The 19,373-nt window shown below is 36.0% G+C and overlaps 2 protein-coding genes across 8 annotated transcripts in view; one reads left to right on the top strand and one right to left on the bottom strand.

The window, feature by feature from the left end:
• Positions 1 to 19,373, bottom strand: part of LOC125645932 (protein Hikeshi-like) — a 145,465-nt gene that overhangs the window by 112,201 nt on the left and 13,891 nt on the right. The window lies entirely within an intron of this gene.
• The window catches only part of LOC125647763 (tudor domain-containing protein 7-like), a 101,792-nt gene continuing 97,428 nt past the window's right edge, over positions 15,010 to 19,373 (top strand). For 3 of the 7 annotated variants that reach the window (XM_056142539.1, XM_056142545.1, XM_056142542.1), the window contains exons 1-2: positions 15,012 to 15,153; positions 18,063 to 18,169. In XM_056142539.1, coding sequence (XP_055998514.1) covers positions 18,088 to 18,169 — 82 coding nt within the window. In that variant the 5' untranslated portion in view covers positions 15,012 to 15,153; positions 18,063 to 18,087. Of the gene's footprint in view, positions 15,154 to 15,357; positions 15,520 to 17,662; positions 17,833 to 18,062; positions 18,170 to 19,373 lie in introns of those variants that run through there. The other 4 variants (XM_056142540.1, XM_056142543.1, XM_056142541.1 and 1 more) reach the window with 3 other exon arrangements.

Consider the following 19,373-nt stretch of genomic DNA (forward strand, 5'->3'; position numbering starts at 1 on the left):
TATGCCCTCTGGGCTCAAAATTGGAATAAACTTATCTTATCTTATCTATATATATATATATATATATATATATATATATATATATATATATATATATTGGTATTAGTGCTCTCTCTCTCTCTCTCTCTCTCTCTCTCTCTCTCTCTCTCTCTCTCTCTCTCTCTCTCTCTCAATATATACATATATAGAGAGATTGAGAGAGAGAGAGAGAGAAAGTACTAATACCAATTAATAAATCCCAAAACAATATATATTTATTGGTATTAGTATATATATATATATATATATATATATATATATATATATATTAGTTTTCTTTTCTATATAAATATTCTATCGTCCTGAGGAAGGGTCAGGTTGTCCTGAAAATGTGTCAGTAAATTTCCACTATGACAGATTAACTAAATGTTGTGATGTACTGACTCTAATATTTTACAGTCTTTGAAATGAGCCTCTGGCCAGAAGACGAAGTCCAGTATAAATGGAGTTGTTCTATTATTACGGGTACAAAGACCGCCAGACCAGTGTTTGTCTTCAATGTCGCTGACTTTACATTACTACATATTTAAATGGAGTGGTGATTGAATCAGAATCAATAGATAGCTTTTTTATCACATTGACCTCATTTTGACTCCTATCAGTGTTAGGTGATATTTTGTGTTTCATTTGGGTCAGTGGATTTCTATTCAGGTGAAGATACACCAGAGTGGCCAGTTTTTCGTTCTAAGTCTTTTACTGTATAGGTAACCGGGTGTATAAGGATGTGTGCTCTGGGCTCCGGAATAAAACATGTCTGCTCAATATTCAAACTTGACCTACAATTACATAACAGAGAAGGCATACCATCAAACCTGGCCTGGTCCCATTGCCCTCAAAATTGGCCTGGCCCCAATTTTGGCCTTTAATCATGCTCCACCCCAAATTTTGACCTGACCTCAAAAGCTGGCCTGGTCAAATTTGGCCTCTAAAATCTTTGGCCTCAACCAAATTAAGATTGATTTTAGTTTTTCAGTCATCGCAGATAAATTATATGTTTCTGTTGTTTTGTACACAGGCACCTGAAGTATGAATATTACTACAACCTCCTTTTTTGATAATTTTTTTTGTGGCAATTATTTCTCTGAAATGTGTGACCCTGTCTATCTCATCCCTCTTTCGATTTATGTACAATCGTACAAGCTAAAGCTAACAAAAAGCGTGAAACGATTACTTAAATTGAAAGAGGGGTGAGATACACAGGGAATTCACACATTTCAGAGAAAATGTTGCCACAAAAACAAATTATCAAATGAAGGGGGTGTAGTAATATCCATACTTCAGGTGCCTGTGGTTTTGTAAGTGTTCACTTTAAAATAATTATGAACTACCACCAATCTGATTGATTTGACTGAATATCTATTGATCAATCATTTTCTTTTCCCTTCATATCAGTATGTACTAGTACACACCAAAAAGATTATACAACTAATGAAACGATTGGCATATTGATTTTTTTCAGATTGGTGGTAGTTTGTGATTATTTTAAAGTGCACATTCACAAAACAACAGAAACATATCATTTACCTGCTATGATTTAAAAAAACTAAAATCAATAATAAATCAATGAATTCAATCAAAATTTTGAAGAAAAAATTTCTTTTTCGTTGAGGCCAAAAATATTTCAGATTTGAGGCCAGGCCAACTTTTGAGACCAGACCAAAATTTGGTATGGAGCATAATTAGAGGCCAAAACTGGGGCCATGCCAGACCAGGTTCTATAGTATGCCAGCAGGGGTAAGCCAGAACACCAGACCCTGATTCAATATAAACAGGTCGCACGTTAAACAAACAGAATGAGGGCATGAGGGTGAAACTCCTAGCGTGGGAATTAAGATAGGAAGACTTGAATGAAATATTAAGAATACTACATATCTCTCCTCACCTTACTCATTATAAAACAAAGAGCGGGGTGAAACTCCTAGCGTGGAAATATAGATAGGAAGACTTGAATGGAATATAAGAACATTCAGGGGCGGATCCAGGATATGTGGTTACGGGGGGCGCCACATTATGAGGCAGTGGGTTCAGGGCGAAGCCTCCGGAAGCTCCTTGATTTTACAGATTTTATGGGGCTTGAAATATTTCTCCTATTAAGTCATTTGTACTATTTTCTATTATGTTAATAAGGTGAAATTTATAAAATGACCCAAATTTTAAGGGCTTTTTGTAAAAAATTAGGTTCTCCCAATAAAGTAATTCAAGAAATCAAAGGATTTTGTCATTCATTTCTCCGGGAGTGGAAGAAATTATTGCTTCCTTTGTCGTTTAGTACATTTTCCGAAACAAGATACCGCGATTTACCTTAAATTTGAAAATTTTAGTGAGGGGGGGGGGGGGGGGGGGCGCCCGCTGCGCCCCCTCTAAATCCGCCACTGACATTACTTTTTGACATCATAGACAGTTGCTTCTTCAACAATTATAGAAAACGGAAACATTCATATCTATAGTGACCAGTCATAAAAAAAAATTACTTCACGCAGTACTCTGAAGTTGAAATTTAAAAAAAAAAGCATGCTGGAGTTCCCCATTGACAATATCTTCATAGTCTTTAGTGATCAGGTCTTCCAACAGTCTGTTGGAATTCCCATGAGCACGAATTGTGCTCGTTTGTTAGGTGACCTGTTTTTATATTCTTAAGAGAGTTTTATGAAGAGGTTTACTTTTACAACCAACGGCTGACTTTTACAATTTAAAGGGACCAACTCCAACTACAAAAATTGGATCGAAATGAATATAGAGAATGTTTCAGTAAAAACACCCAAACCGACAATTATGTTTATTACAAACTTTAGCAATTCTTATACACCGCCGCGGTGGCCTAGAGGTTAGAGCGTTCACCCCGCATGCGAGAGGCCGGGGTTCGAATCCCAGGCCTAAGTCGTTAAAACAGGTAGTGAGTAGTGACAGTTCCATCGCCAAACACTCGGCATCAGGCGTGAATGTCACGGGTCCTCGGAGATGACCTTAATAACGGATGTCCCGTGTCACAGTAGGGCACGCTAAAGAACCCTCAATGGCTGTAAACGCCGAGCAAAGGCCTACATGTAAATTTGAAGCCCTTCACCGGTCTTGGTGACGTCTCCATATGAGTGAAAAATTATCGAGAGAGACGTTAAACAAGATGGAATCTTATTATTTTTACACTTCCACAATGCACTACTCGTTTTGACCTTTGATTAAACTAAAATCGATTTGCAAATGTAATTTTGTTAACTGCAAATGACAAGCTGAGTAATGTATAGAGTAATGTATAGAGGGACCCAGATAATTGCCATAAAAAAGAAAGTGGTTTGTCACGAGTGTACCACGCTCAATGTATATGGAGCGCCAAATTAACATAAACTCAAATAATTGAAGATATCTTCAATTATTTGAAGATATCATCAATTCATTTGATACGCGCAACAATTGAATTAAAGATCTCTTGAAATAATTATTAATAATATCTTCAATTCTGAATTATTGCGCGCATTAATTGAATTGATGATAGCATTAATTCTTCAGCTGAATTGATGCGCGCTTTAAATGATTGAATTAATGGTCTCTTTAAATGAATTAATTATATTAACAATTGAATTGATGCGCGCTACAATTCAATTGAAGAGAGCAATAATTGATATAATGCGCTCATTAAATCAATTGATGAGAGCAATAATTGAATTGATGCGCGCATTAATTCATTGATGAGAGCACTAATTGATTTCTCATTACCAGCTCATTAGAGTTATCGCGCTTTGATTACTCTTGTGTGTCATTGGTAAGAAAATGCACAAGTCTCGCGAGCAAGTGCGAGATTACTGGGACATAAACGAAACGTTCATAGCACCCCCCCCCCTTTTTTAAGTTAAAGTACATTGTGTATCTTTAAATATAATAGCCATTGGTCAAACTGCATTTTTTAAATATTCTAACACTAGTTTATCAAGGATGTTACATGTTTTTTAAACTCTACTACACCTAATTTAAACATTCCAAACAACGATGTTCTCTGTCCTAAGTCAATCAATATTTTGTAATTTTCAAAATAGCTTAGATGCAGTTTGGAAACGCATTTGTTGTGTTAATTAGTGTTATACGTCTTAAAAAATGCAGTTTGGCAAATATATAACTTATTCTAAAATATTGGAAAATGAGAGAGAGAGAGAGAGAGAGAGAGAGAGAGAGAGAGAGAGGTACATGAACGATTACAAAGTCCATGCCCATATGAACCTGTCCAAATTGTATGATAAACTGGAATGTCTTCATAGTCTGACAGAATAATTCTAATAACATATGAATCCCACTAATTACAAGAAAAGTTATTGTGTCGGATGTGCATTTTGGTTTTTCCCTTCACAGTTCTTCTTGCGATTGATGCTTTATATCGGTTAGATTTGGCAGATCCTTCGTGTAGAAGATGAATTCCATTTTGTATTTGACTGCATAGCATACTAACATAGAGTCCATGAACATTTTGTGCAAGAATTTTATAAACCTGTGTAATAGACAAAAATTTATCTGGCTTATGAGCAACGAATGTAACAATATTATTGAAAAATTTGCGAATAACCTATATAGCTGTTCATTACTAAGAGAAGTTGATTTATCATGAACTTGTAAATTTTATTTTTCATCTATCTTTTGGATAATCACTCTTTTATGATTTATGTATATGAACTTTGTATAGCCGTGTTTCGAGTTCCTCCGGAACACGGTTTTTATTCTGTGTTTAGTCACGCCGCTTCAAAATGTTCAGCAGGGTTACTTCCGGTTTCTCGTTGTTTACCAACACTTCGCATATTAAATGTATTTGTTTGGGATGTATGGGGGTACGTATTTGTTTGTCAACGTTTGATAAGTTGGGCCCAAAATTGGAAATAAATTACTTACTTACTTACATAGTTTAATAAGTTCGTCTGTTTTCTTGTAAGAATAATCAATTCCTAAATTTGCCTTTAGAATTTTAATCAGTGTCGTGGTTTTCAGTAGTCGGTTATAATATGTATTCGATACCATAATTTATATTACGTATGCCTAAGTAATGTTTACGTATGTTGACCCGGTAGCACGACTTTACGCGCCTTTAATTTGAAGAGTTCCACTAATGGAAAGGATAAGTAAGAAGCCCGCATTAATTCATTTGATGAGAGCAATAATTGATTTAATGCGCGCATTAATTCAATTAAAGAGAACAATAATTGAATTGATGATATCTTCAAATAATTGAAGATATCTTCAATTATTTGAGTTTATGTTCATTTTGGCGCTCCATAGATGTAAGCAGACGAGCACAGGTTATCCTGACATTTTTAAATAATCAATAAGTCGTCATGTATATGATGCTGTGTTACGAAGATTTATCTCTCAAACGTGGATGTTTTGTATGAAATGAGTATTTTTGAAAATGCTTTATGGTACCTTCACATTCACGGATTTTTCTTACGGATCCTTACGTATTCCACAAATCCGTAAAGGTACATGGATTGTTACGATTTAGACACGGATATCGACGAGTAATTTACGAATGCTTGCGATTGACCACGAGTCGGAGATTAGTAAGGACTCGTAAGAAAAATCACAAGTGTGAAGGTGGTATTAATGCGCCACATTTTGGGAAAACTTGGCTTTGGAGAATACTCTTACAAGAGGATATTTCTCCTGTGTGTTTATTATTAGCACAAGAAATGAAGTTTTGGGGAATTGATATACATGCGTTTCATATGGTCTTCAAAGACCAAAACAATATTTCTAGATTTAGTCCAAGGGAATTTATAGTTTCAGAAAATGTTTTAGAAAACCTTTTAAACGACAATTCAATATTAAAGAAATATCTACTTTCGATCTCTGAAAGTGCGATCTATTGCAGAATACGAAAGTATGGAATGTCCGATATAACTGATACTGCATGTGGATGCATCGAAAGTTTCTATATTGCGGAGAGAACATTTTAGGATAAATAAGTAAACAAAACGGTATTAATATCCAATGTTGTCATATTAGACATTAAGTCTGCATTCTGCATCATGTGAATGAAACAGATATGAACGAAAGAAAAATGAGCAGATTAAAAACGCAGTCTATGATGTTAGAGGAACAATCTCATTTATGGCACGTAGATACCAAACATAAACTGAATACGATGACATTTGATCATTTGGCTTTGCCCTGGAGTCAGAACCTCTACCCCGGAAATAATGATATGGAATTTACAATTCCTGTGCTACATGGCTAAATTCTCCAGACTATTCAGGGTACCTGTAAAGTGCGAAACGAAACGAAATCTACCGAAAGGAAACGAAATCTACCGAAACGAAACGAAACCCACCGAAACGAAACGAAACAGAATGTACAACCGAACTCTTTTAATTATAATTATTAAAAATGGTATCCTAGGCCCCTGTGAAAGTTACCTCATATAAATAAAATTCGTCTCCCCTTTGATGTAGGCTTTGGGCTTGACATATACATTTTTTTTAAAATTGGAAAGGGGGGGGGGGGTGAGTAAGCACAACTAGTACATATCCGATTAAATACCATGTGCAATTAGTTTCAGATCCATAAATTTCAGAACGGAGGGTTACAGTCTCACAGGTCAGATGTCTGGGGAAACACACTTAACAGGTGGACACTTACTCCTCCTAGATACCCGATCTCTCCTCGCCTTACTCAGTATAATACAAACGGATATTATCCTTGTATTGGGGGGGGGGGGGGAAACCTCCGTATAAACACCTTTTATAAGAATAAATCTACTGAAATACCCCCATGACAAAATTATCAGTGTCTGTCGTGAAAAAGTTGAGATACTGAACAATTATTTTTCATCAATGACAGTAAATCTGAATTACCAGAGTTATTCACTCTTTGTAAAAACACTTATTACAGAGCAAAACATGGTAGATATAATTTCACCATTCTACCTATCAACAAGGCTATTGGGCCAGATAGTGGGTTATACAATGATAAAGGTTACTGATGTCATAACCAAACCTTTGTGTATTTTTTTAAACAGACCATTTTAGGTTGTATCCCCCCCCCCCCACCACCACCACCAAATGTCGGATATAATTAAAATCAGATTTTTTCTAACCGTTAAACTGGAGAATGACAGTGAGAGAAGATCTTATTTTAACTAGATTGGCAAATGTTCTTCTCTTGTTTAAAGCGGGTGATCAAACACGTTTATCAACTTACAGACCCGTTTCTTTATTAAACGTCATGGAGCGTTTCATGTTTTTAAGTAGTCATAAACAATATTTTATGATATTAACCCTTTTTATAAATACCAAGCTGAAACAATGTATCAACTTATTAACACATCTGAGTATGTTCTAAAATCTATAGATGGGGCTAAATCATGTTGCATGATATTTTGTGATCTTTCTAAAGCATTTGATCGAGTCTGGTACAGAGGATACCTGTCAAGCTACAATCATATGGAATTAACGGCGAAATATTATTATGGTTTAAAAGTTATTTAGAATTTTATATAGGGCTCGATATCTTCTGTAAAACACGAACGTGCAGGAGTTTCTCAAGGTTCTGTTCTTGGTCCTCTGCTATTTTTGATATGTATATTAATGATGTTGTAGATAAAATGGCCACGTTTTGTAGATTATATGCCGATGACAATTCTGCAGACCATTCCTCTGATAACTTAGACACGATCGAACGCTTATTCAATTACGAACATGGTTCGAAAAACGGCTTTTAAAATTCAATCCCTCAAAAACAAAGACTGTTTTTCATAAGAAAGGAACATGTAGACTATCCCAATCCTGTCTCTCTGCAGTGTCAATTAGAATGGGTAGATCAACACCAACATTTAGGCACTATTTTCTCTCTAGATCTAAGTTGACCTTTTTATATCAATTTACTACTTGCCAATGCCAACAAAACCTGGGGATTATGAAAAAATATAAATTAAAAAATTATCGCTGATGTACATTTCTATTATAAGACCACAATCAGAATACACCTCAGAAGTGTATAATTCAAAACAAATCTGAAAAAAATATATTAAACTAAGTGAAGCAAGAATAGTAAGAGGATTAACTTTATTATCTTCGAGAAAATCTCTTTATTTGGAAACAGGTTGGGAATCGCTTCACATTAGGCAAAAATATGATTAAATTCAATGAATACAGTGAACCAGAAGTGGACTCCAGACTATTTTTTAAAAGACATTTTTCCTGGTAAAACACACGAAACGCATCAAATCACGATGTACCTAAATGTAAACTTCATTTATAAAACTCCATTTGTACCGGTTGTTATCAGTAAATGGAATATTCCACCTGTTGAAGTCAAACGAAGTGAATCCTTGGGGTCCTTGTGAATAAATTAAAAGAAGAAAGAAAGGAAATTCACACCCTCTTTACTCCGCATGTGGTAGCCGTCATTTAAATAGTCCAGGCACAAATTGTACCAAGATGCATTCCGTTGTATAACATTATTAATAGTCTCTCAAGTACTGGTGTAAATTTACACGTGGTATACAGAAGCTACAAATGTTCTTTTAATGACATATTTGGAATTAACTATTTGCATATCGTCGTCAACACTCATGTTCTTCTTTGGGGCGACAATTCTCTTAGTAACGCTGTAAACAAATATTTGTTTACTATCATACAAACATTTATCAAACAGAGTGGCCGTTTTGATTAGCGCTAGATTATATACACCATGGATACCGATATAGCTTGTTATATAAAGCGTTCTAAGTTTTAAGAACTTGTGCTCAATCCCTTTGTAAATTCAGTTACAATAAAATATGTTCAGTCTGACTCAATTACAGACTTATAGTATAAATATTTATATATAAGTCTGTACTCAACACCAATATGACGAATATGACCTTGATGTTCTAGTTAAGATCAAGGTCACAAAATTCATACATCATGGTATGAAACGAAAGATCTTGGCACAAGAAATCTATATACAAAATACGAAAGCCTTACCTAAAATAGTTCCAGATCTAATGTTTAAGGTTAAATTTTCTTAAAAGTAGGTCCAACTTCGAGTTCAAGGTCACAAAGTTATGAAATGAAAGGTATTGTCAAAATACATGCAAGATCTACTTTAAATAGTTCAGGAAATATTGAATAGGTTATATATTTTTTTTATTTAAAGTAAGTCAGACACCCAGGTCAAGGTCACAAAATCACACACTACTAGTACTGTATCATATGAAAGTTTTTTCTGTAAATAATGCATAAATACAACATATGAAAGTCATAGTTTGTATAGTTCAAGAGATATTTACCCCCCCCCCCCCCCCCCCCATATATATCAGAGCTCGATCCTGGATTTTAGATTTCATAGGACTTGAAATATGCCTCCCAAGTAGTTATTTTTACTATTTTCTGTCATTTTTAATAAGGTGAAATTAATAAAATGACGCAAATTTTAAGGGTTTAAATAGGGGGGAAAAAATGTAAGTTCTCCCAATAAAAGCAATCCAATAAATCAAAAGAGTTTGTCATTTATTTCTCCGAGAGTGGAAGAAATCATTGCTTCTTTTATCGTTTACATTTTTCTAAACAAGATACCACGATTAACATTAGTTTTGAAAATTTTAGGGGGGGGGGGGGGTGCCGGCTGCGCCTCCCTTAAATCCGCCACTACTTATGCATACCACGAAAATCATGATGTAATATTTGTGATCTGCTTTTTTAACAAATTAAATAACCATCTTCCTTACACTCAGTAATCTTAATAGATGAAGATAACGGACAGTGATTAATCCCATAACGCCCACGAGGAATACAAAATAAAGGGTTGGGCAAACACGGACCCCTGACCACACCAGAGGTAGATATATCAATAATTGAAACAATCAGATAAAATAATCAAAACACCTTTAGCATACCGCGTGTTAGATTTTCCCCGTCGCGGGAACGTGGTGAACTATGATTCCGCGTTGCCCGTAGTGTATCTCTCCCCCCCCCCCCCCCCCCCCCCCCCCCCCACCACCACCTCTACATCTCTTCATTACTGTTGGGATTCGACAGATAACACATTCTTGTCACTATTTAGTCCTCCAACCCAAATAATAAAATACACACTTTTGGTTGTATCCACGACAAAACGCAGTAAAAACAAATTACGTGAATGTAAAGTGCGTGATTGTGGCGTAAAGGTGTACGCGTTAATGTGCGTGATTATGGGGATGGGGATTAAAATCCAAAATTGGTCATGTAAATCAATCAATGTCCATACATCTATCCGTTGAGGCTTTAAGTGTAATTAACTTCTAATCGTTGAAATAAACTTTTATAATATGTAAAACGTGATGTATTTATTAAAGGTTCTAATAACACGTGTTCGTGTTTATTTATACCTGTAATTTATTGGGTAGTCTAATTGACATCTAAATATTCATTACACGGATTTTAACTGACCACCGTCAGTGAGTAGAATAATTTTGAAACCATTCGAAGACTTTTTTTTAGTGTAGATAACTTATGCCCTACCCACCCGCCCTTGCCTTACTCGAGTACTTTGATTTATCAATACAAATTGTTTTATTTTGTAGAAAGGAAGATAATACTGTGTGAAGAATTGTTTATGTATATCAGTGTTTTTGACATAAGTAAACTGCACGTTCAGAGCGCTTCATATCCGAAATAAGTAAACTGCACGTTCAGAGCGCTTCATATCCGAAATAAGTAAACTGCACGTTCAGAGCGCTTCATATCCGAAATAAGTAAACTGCACGTTCAGAGCGCTTCATATCCGAAATAAGTAAACTGCACGTTCAGAGCGCTTCATATCCGAAATAAGTAAACTGCACGTTCAGAGCGCTTCATATCCGAAATAAGTAAACTGCACGTTCAGAGCGCTTAATATCCGAAATAAGTAAACTGCACGTTCAGAGCGCTTAATATCCGAAATAAGTAAACTGCACGTTCAGAGCGCTTAATATCCGAAATAAGTAAACTGCACGTTCAGAGCGCTTAATATCCGAAATAAGTAAACTGCACGTTCAGAGCGCTTAATATCCGAAATAAGTAAACTGCACTTTCAGAGCGCTTAATATCCTAACCTACGTGTTTGTGTTTATTTTATGAATTATTTATGTTCGTTTGAGTAGAGCGAATAAGAACATGATAGCTGTTCACTGTGTTGTATGTATCCTAAAGACTTTATCACCGTTACAACATAATCATACCCCCGCTTCTCTACATCTGAGACCTAAAAAGTTGCGGGACTTGCATCATTATTATTTGTGTAAATCATAAATAGACTAGTCTATAACAACACTCCAAAATAACAAGAGGCCCACAGGCCTTATCGGTCACCCGAGTACTAGTGAAAAGGTATCACTACTCCCAAGGGCCATGAAATCTAGAAAAAAAAAATTCCTGTTCTGAATATCTAAGCTAAATTCTAATGTTTAGCAAAAGTAGAAAACAAGATGTGTTCTTATAACTTCAATGCTCTCATGAGAGCATACACTGATGAAAGGCTCTACATAATATAATAGGTGTAAGTGCCTATTAACATTACAACATTAAAAGATATTACAAAGTACCCATCCTAGAGTCAAAACCCGGGTTGTGAAATTCACCATTTTTTGTACATCTTTATCTACTATTCCTTAGTATGCATTTAGATTTTATACAGTATCAGCAAACTTGTACATGATCACTATATACGAAGTTTGGCCCCACCCTGGGACCAGAACCCCTACCCCAGGGATCATGAAATTTACAATCTTGGTAGAAGCCTGAGCCCTGCTTTACATCTTAATGCATTTAGTTTTTCTTAAACGTGCGGTTCTAAAGAAGAAATTTTTAAAAAAAATTGGTCAATTTTGGGCAGTTTTTGCCTCGCCTCTAAGGTCCCAGGGTGCAGTAATCCTGAAATTTACAATTTATGTCCCCCTTGTCCCAAATATGCTTCATACCATTTGAAAAGAATTGGTATAGTAGTTATCAAGAAGAAATTAAAAATGTCTATTTTTCACACATTTAATAACTGACCATTTTGGCCCCACCCTAATACCAAAACTCCTAGCCCTAGCCCTAGGATCATCAAATTTATAATTTTGTTAGCTCACCTGAGCTGAAAGCTCAAGTGAGCTTTTCTGATCACCCGTATTCCGGCGTCCGTCCGTCCGTCTGTCCGTCCGTCTGTAAACTTTTCACATTTTCAACTTCTTCTCAACAACCACTGGGCCAATTTCAACCAAAGTTGGCACAAAACATCCTTATGTAAAGGGAATTCTAAACTGTTAAAATAAAGGGCCAGGCCACCTTCCAAGGGGAGATAATCAAGAAAAGGTAAAAATAGGGTAGGGTCATTAAAAAATCTTCTTCTCAAGAACCACTGGGCCAGAAAAGCTGAGGTTTATATGAAAGCTTCCTTATATAATACAGATTCTAAATTGTTAAAATCATGGCCCCCGGGGGTCAGATGGGGCCACAATAGGGGATCAAAGTTTTACATACAAATATATAGGAAAAATCTTTAAAAATCTTCTTTTCAAGAACCACTGAGCCAGAAAAGCTGAGATTTATATGAAAGCTTCCTTATATAATGCAGATTCTAAATTGTTAAAATCATGGCCCCCAGGGGTCGGATGGGGCCACAATAGGGGATCAAAGTTTTACATACAAATATATAGGGAAAATCTTTAAAAATCTTCTTCCCAAGAACCACTGAGTCAGAAAAGCAGAGATTTATATGAAAGCTTCCTTATATAATGCAGATTCTAAATTGTTAAAATCATGGCCCCCAGGGGTCGGATGGGGCCACAATAGGGGATCAAAGTTTTACATACAAATATATAGGAAAAATCTTTAAAAATCTTCTTCCCAAGAACCACTGAGCCAGAAAAGCTGAGATTTATATGAAAGCTTCCTTATATAATGCAGATTCTAAATTGTTAAAATCATGGCCCCCAGGGGTCGGATGGGGCCACAATAGGGGATCAAAGTTTTACATACAAATATATAGGGAAAATCTTTAAAAATCTTCTTTTCAAGAACCACTGAGCCAGAAAAGCAGAGATTTATATGAAAGTTTCCTTATATAATGCAGATTCTAAATTGTTAAAATCATGGCCCCCAGAGGTCGGATGGGGCCACAATAGGGGATCAAAGTTTTACATACAAATATATAGGGAAAATCTTCTTCCCAAGAACCACTGAGCCAGAAAAGCTGAGGTTTATATGAAATCTTCCTGATATAGTACAGATTCTAAATTGTTAAAATCATGGCCCCCGGGGGTCGGATGGGGCCACAATAGGGGGTCAAAGTTTTACATACAAATATATAGGAAAAATCTTTAAAAATCTTCTTTCCAAGAAACACTGAGCCAGAAAAACTGAGATTTATATGAAAGCTTCCTGATATAGTGCAGATTTTAAATTGTTAAAATCATGTTCCCCGGGGGTCGGATGGGGCCACAATAGGGGATCAAAGTTTTACATACAAATATATAGGAAAAATCTTTAAAAATATTTTCCCCAAGAACCACTAAGCCAGAAAAGCTGAGATTTATATGAAAGCTTCCTGATATAGTACAGATTCTAAATTGTTAAAATCATGGCCCCAGGGGATCGGATGGGGCCACAATAGGGGGTCCATGTTTTTTTTTGGTTGTTTGTTTTTTTTTCGTTTTTTTTTTTTTGGTTGTTGATATAGTGCAGATTCAAGTTTGTTAAAATCATGGACCCCGGGGATTGGATGGGGCCTCAAGGGGGGCATCAAAGTTTTACATACAAATTTATAGGAAAAATCTTCTTCTCAAGAACCACTGAGCCAGAAAAGCTGAGGTTTATATGAAAGCTTCCTGATATAATGCAGATTCTAAATTGTTAAAATCATGGCCCCCGGGGGTCGGATGGGGCCACAATAGGGGGTCAAAGTTTTACATACAAATTTATAGGAAAAATCTTCTTCTCAAGAACCACTGAGCCAGAAAAGCTGAGGTTTATATGAAAGCTTCCTGATATAATGCAGATTCTAAATTGTTAAAATCATGGCCTCCGGGGGTCGGATGGGGCCACAATAGGGGGTCAAAGTTTTACATACAAATATATAGGAAAAATCTTTAAAAATCTTCTTCCCAGAACCACTAAGCCAGAAAAGCTGAGATTTATATGAAAGCTTTCTGATATAGTGCAGATTCAGGTTTGTTAAAATCATGCCCCCCCCCCCTTGGGGTAGGATGGGGCCACAATAGGGGATCAAAGTTTTACATACAAATATATAGGGAAAATCTTTAAAAATCTTCTTCTCAAGAACCATTGGGCCAAAGAAGTTCACATTTACATGAAAGCTTTCTGACATAGTGTAGATTCAAGTTTGCAAAAACCATGGCCTCCAGGGGAAGGTTTGGGGCCATAATAGGGACTACGGTTTTACATGCAAATAGATATGGAAAATTTTCTGATATGGACCACGGTGACTCAGGTGAGCGATGTGGCCCATGGGCCTCTTGTTATTTAAAGGACTACTCGCTCTTTCTAAATTAATATCCATTTAGTTTCAATAGCACTAAAGAAGACGTTATTTAAGTGTTTTACACATAAACGCAATATAGTAAGTTTGGCCTCGTCCTGGGGTCAGAACCCCTACCCCGGGGATCATAAAATTTACAACTGTGGTAGAGGCCTTTGATCCTGCTCTACATCACCATCATTTAGTTTTTCTTACACGTGTGCGGTTCTTGAGAAGATTTTTAAAAAATTGGTCAATTCTGGGCAGTTTTTGCCCTGTCTCTAAGACCCCAGGGGTGTTGGAGTCCTGCCATTTTATGCCCCACTGTCCCAATGATGCTTCATACCAAATTTGAAAAGAATTAGACTGGTAGTTAGCAAGAAGTTAAAAAAGACGAACGACGACAACCAATTTATTCAGGTGACCTAGAAATCCACAACCCCGTGAAAGAATTATTTGTGTCGTTTGCAATGTGCTCTCGTTATTACACCTGGAAATATTGCTTCCTTCGCCGAAGACTTCGGGCACGTGCAGTGCATACATTTTTGGCGCCACGTGTCACGAAAACATTTCGCGAGTATTAGTAGTACGATGTACCCAGATTTCGTGGCGGAAAAAAAAGTTAGTTTCGATTTCATTTCTTCCTAACATCACTTGAATATTACAAGGAAACTTAAATAGAAGGTGGGCATATTTGCTAGGCAACCACGAATATTTACTAAATGATTGTTGATATCAGTAAGAATCGAAATTTATTGTTTTTATAACTTTTAATCTCGAGAGCGGTTCGAATTTCCTCTTAAAAAAAGATTATCACTACCCGTCTGTACAGTATGTGTCAGGTTTTAAAATTGGCAAGATGCTTACATTTTTTTTTTTACAGTTCGTTAAGTACATTACAATACAAAGTCAATGAGTTTTGTGCTATCATTATAAAGAAAAGAATAAAAAGAAATCTGAGTGACCATCAGATTTTATTTCCTGAGGCTGATGATTGACTGCAAAGGAATTGGATGCGATTCAAAATTGGCATCCATGCATAACAATGTGGTAATGGGGATTCACATTGATAGAGCAAGATATTTTAACTTGCATTTATCGCCTGTTTTACTCCAATGGATTTTGTCTTGAAAACATATTCAGATAATCCAGTATAAATTTAACAGGTTGGAAACACTTCCCCTTTACGAGATATTCTCGCTAAAACGCGAGTATCCCTCTTTAGCGAGAAATAAACATTACCATAAACAGGTGTTTTGGCGTATTTATTGAAAATAATGGCAAATCCCGTGCAACGCTGAATAAGTGCGACACGCACTCAACATGATGCGAATTGTTTCCATGAAATTGACAACATAGTCATGAAATTGCATATCAAAGTTGCTGCGTAAGAGGGAAGCAGTATGAAATCCAATACACATCGTGAGTGTTTTTGTTTTGATTAATATATTTGCAGAAGTATCAGACATTTTAGCACTTTTTCTTCTTTTCACGTGAATCATGAAAAGATGTACTCCGCGGGTGTTTTTCACGGTTGTACGGGATATATTTATTCTCGCTAAAGAGGGATAATCACATTTTAGGGAGAATACCTCGCTATAGGGGAAGTGTTCCCAACCTGTTTAAAGCATTCACTGGTTTTTTTTTCTCTTATTTTTATTTTGTGATTGACATATTGCTTTCATCATAGACAATGAATACATGTGTGTTGCAAACTAATTTGATCCTGTTTTTTAGTTACCACTGTCTGCATAATCATTACAAAATATAATATGAAACGTCGTCAAGGTCAAAGGTTGCATTGGCTGCTCCGTTTAAAGTAATGAAATTGTCAACTATAATTCAGTACTTAAATCTATCTAAATTGTGAGTTAAACATTTTTTTACGTGCCAAAACTTGCAAGTTAATTTTTATTATCATGACTTCACTTAGAAAAAGGCAATCCAGTCCTGGTTTTAGTTTCTTATTTAATCACTACTATTTCTGGTTGCCATTTTCAAGTTGTTGTCAGCATGCAGTGTGACTATATTCAACTAAAGATTTTGATTTTAGAGATTATGGGTATAGTCTTGGAAATTGTAAGCTCATTTTTTTATAGCTCATCTGAACTTTTCGGATCAAAATTTGTCCGTCGGGATCAGCGGAAACTTTTCATATTTTTGTCTTCTTCTCCAGAACCATTGGGCTAATTTCAACCAAACTTGGCACAAAGCATCCTTGGGTGAAGGGGATTCAAGTTTGCTCAGATGAAGGGCCATGCCCCTTCAAAGGGTAGATAATTACAAAAATGCAAAACTAGGATGGGGTCATTTAAAAATCTTCTTCTCAAGAACCACTGGGCAAGAAAAGAAATTTACATGAAAGCTTCCTGACATAGTGCAGATTCAAGTTTGTAAAAATCATGACCCCTGGGGGTATGTTAGGGCCACAATAGGGGATCAAAGTTATGTAAATTTATAAAGAAAATCTTTAAAAGTCTTCTTCTCAAGAACCAATGGGCAAGAAGAATGGATATTTCCCTGAAAGCTTCCAGATGTAAAGTAAATTTAAATTACTCAGATCATGCCCCCCCCCCCCCCCCCCCCCCCCCCCGGGGTAGGGTTGGGCCACATAGGGGATCAAAGTTTTACATGCAAATGTATAGGGAACCAAACTTGGCACAAAGCATCCTTGGATGAAATTTATTATATGAAAGGCTATATTTGTCTACAAGGGCGTATGATAATTGATGAATTTGTAGTCAAGTTTAATAACTTAGTCTGCTGCTCAGGTGAGCGATGTGGCCCATTGGCCTCTTGTTGGTGCTTGCAATAAATTAAGTTGTCAATCCAGGGAGTCTCTAGTACTGGCATGAATGCAAATTGAACATTTTCACTGGACCCTGTGATCGTAATTATATCAGACTTGCCATGCGTCTTAAAATCATAAACGATGATGTTGCTGTGGACATAAACAATATAGTATTGTACCGTCACTGAGCAAGACGAAGCATGCTCACCATCTTATTGTGCAATAGCTCCGATCAAAATTTATTCTGCCCATGCAAGTACAAACCCTGAAGTGCTTACACCACTTGCATGGAATGGTATGAAACAGTTCTTGCATGGAGTGCTGAAGGGTTTGCACAAAACTTAAGGAGGTACTTTAGATCGTTATAGTATCTGACTTCCTTTTAAAAGATGGATGAAAATATAAATATTAGCAATATTTATCTATTCTTTTAAAAAATCATTGCCCAGCTGAGTAGCTCAGTAATTTAACCCGTCGACTGCTGAACTGTAGATCATGGGTTCAAGTCCAGCAGGGGGTTTAATTTTTTTCAGACGGCTTTCTACTAAAACTGCATTTTTGGACTAAATAAAGTAAATTTGAAAGTTTTCAATTTCAAAATATTATTGTACATATCCTCCACTTTTCATCCATATCAAATTTCTCTGGTGTAGCATATTACCTCCTTAATTATGGAAGTTATTCATCATAACCCCCCCCCCCCCTCCTTTAGCAGCTAGAGTAAATGATGCATTTAATAGTTTATTTATAGCATGATTTAAAAAAGTATTTAATAGATGTACTGATTAATTTTTTGTTGTAGATAAAATTTAAATCTAAAAGAAACCATGGCATTGGAGGAAGTGAAAAGTATGTTAAGGGCTGTGTTGATGAGTTGTAAGGAAGGTGTACCAGCTCATGTCTTACAAGGTAAGTCTAGATTGTGTAGCGCGCAGCTCATGTCTGTTACGTTTTTAAAAAAAATATCTTTTCTTTTATATACTCTTTTGTACTTTAGGTAATCGTAACTTGTGGGTCTTTCAAATCTGTATGTCAGATAGAAATACAAGAAGTGTACCAGTATCAAAAGTTTATCATAATGAAATAATCTAGGATGAATTTTACGAGCGATAATAATTGATAAAATAATGTCTTTAGTAATGATAAATAATCATGGGAATTTAATAGCCCATAAAGAAAATATCCCAAAAGTGGGTCTATTCCAATATTCTTCTATAATATTAGGATAATATTAAATTAAAGTAGATAAACAGGCATCAATTCCCATATAATAAATCAATTAAGATTCATTAGATAATTAATTACCCATCTAAATTGGGTTTCCCTTTCCACCCTCACCATGTTGAGGTTGTGAGCCCAATGGAAAAAGTGCTCACTGCAGACGGTCTGTGATCGCTGCTTATATAGCATCACAATTGTTATGTTATGAAGGTAATGACGTAAGATCCGCTCCTCATTCCCGCGAGTAGATCAACGCTGGAAGTTATTGTGCTCAGTGGTCTTGTTTCAATAGAAGATGATCCAACGTCATTTGGAGGATCATGTGACTGATTATGATGTCGGAATAACATAAGTAAATCATTAAACTTTAATGATTATGTCTGTGCCTGAATATTCTTTATAAACATGATATAAACATTGATATGAGATCGTAACTCTGAAATCCTCATAGAGGAAACTCGGGACCACAACTAACGTTAATTCTAACTTCGTAACATGTCTTACAAGGTAAATCTAGATTGTGTACCAGCTCATGTCTTACAAGGTAAGTCTAGATTGTGTACCAGCTCATGTCTTACAAGGTAAGTCTAGATTGTGTACCAGCTCGTGTCTTACAAGGTAAGTCTAGATTGTGTACCAGCTCGTGTCTTACAAGGTAAGTCTAGATTGTGTACCAGCTCATGTCTTACAAGGTAAGTCTAGATTGTGTACCAGCTCATGTCTTACAAGGTAAATCTAGATTGTGTACCAGCTCATGTCTTACAAGGTAAGTCTAGATTGTGTACCAGCTCGTGTCTTACAAGGTAAGTCTACATTGTGTACCAGCTCGTGTCTTACAAGGTAAGTCTAGATTGTGTACCAGCTCATGTCTTACAAGGTAAGTCTAGATTGT

Source organism: Ostrea edulis, chromosome 6 (assembly GCF_947568905.1).
Source record: "Ostrea edulis chromosome 6, xbOstEdul1.1, whole genome shotgun sequence".
Classification (NCBI taxonomy): Eukaryota; Metazoa; Mollusca; class Bivalvia; order Ostreida; family Ostreidae; genus Ostrea; species Ostrea edulis.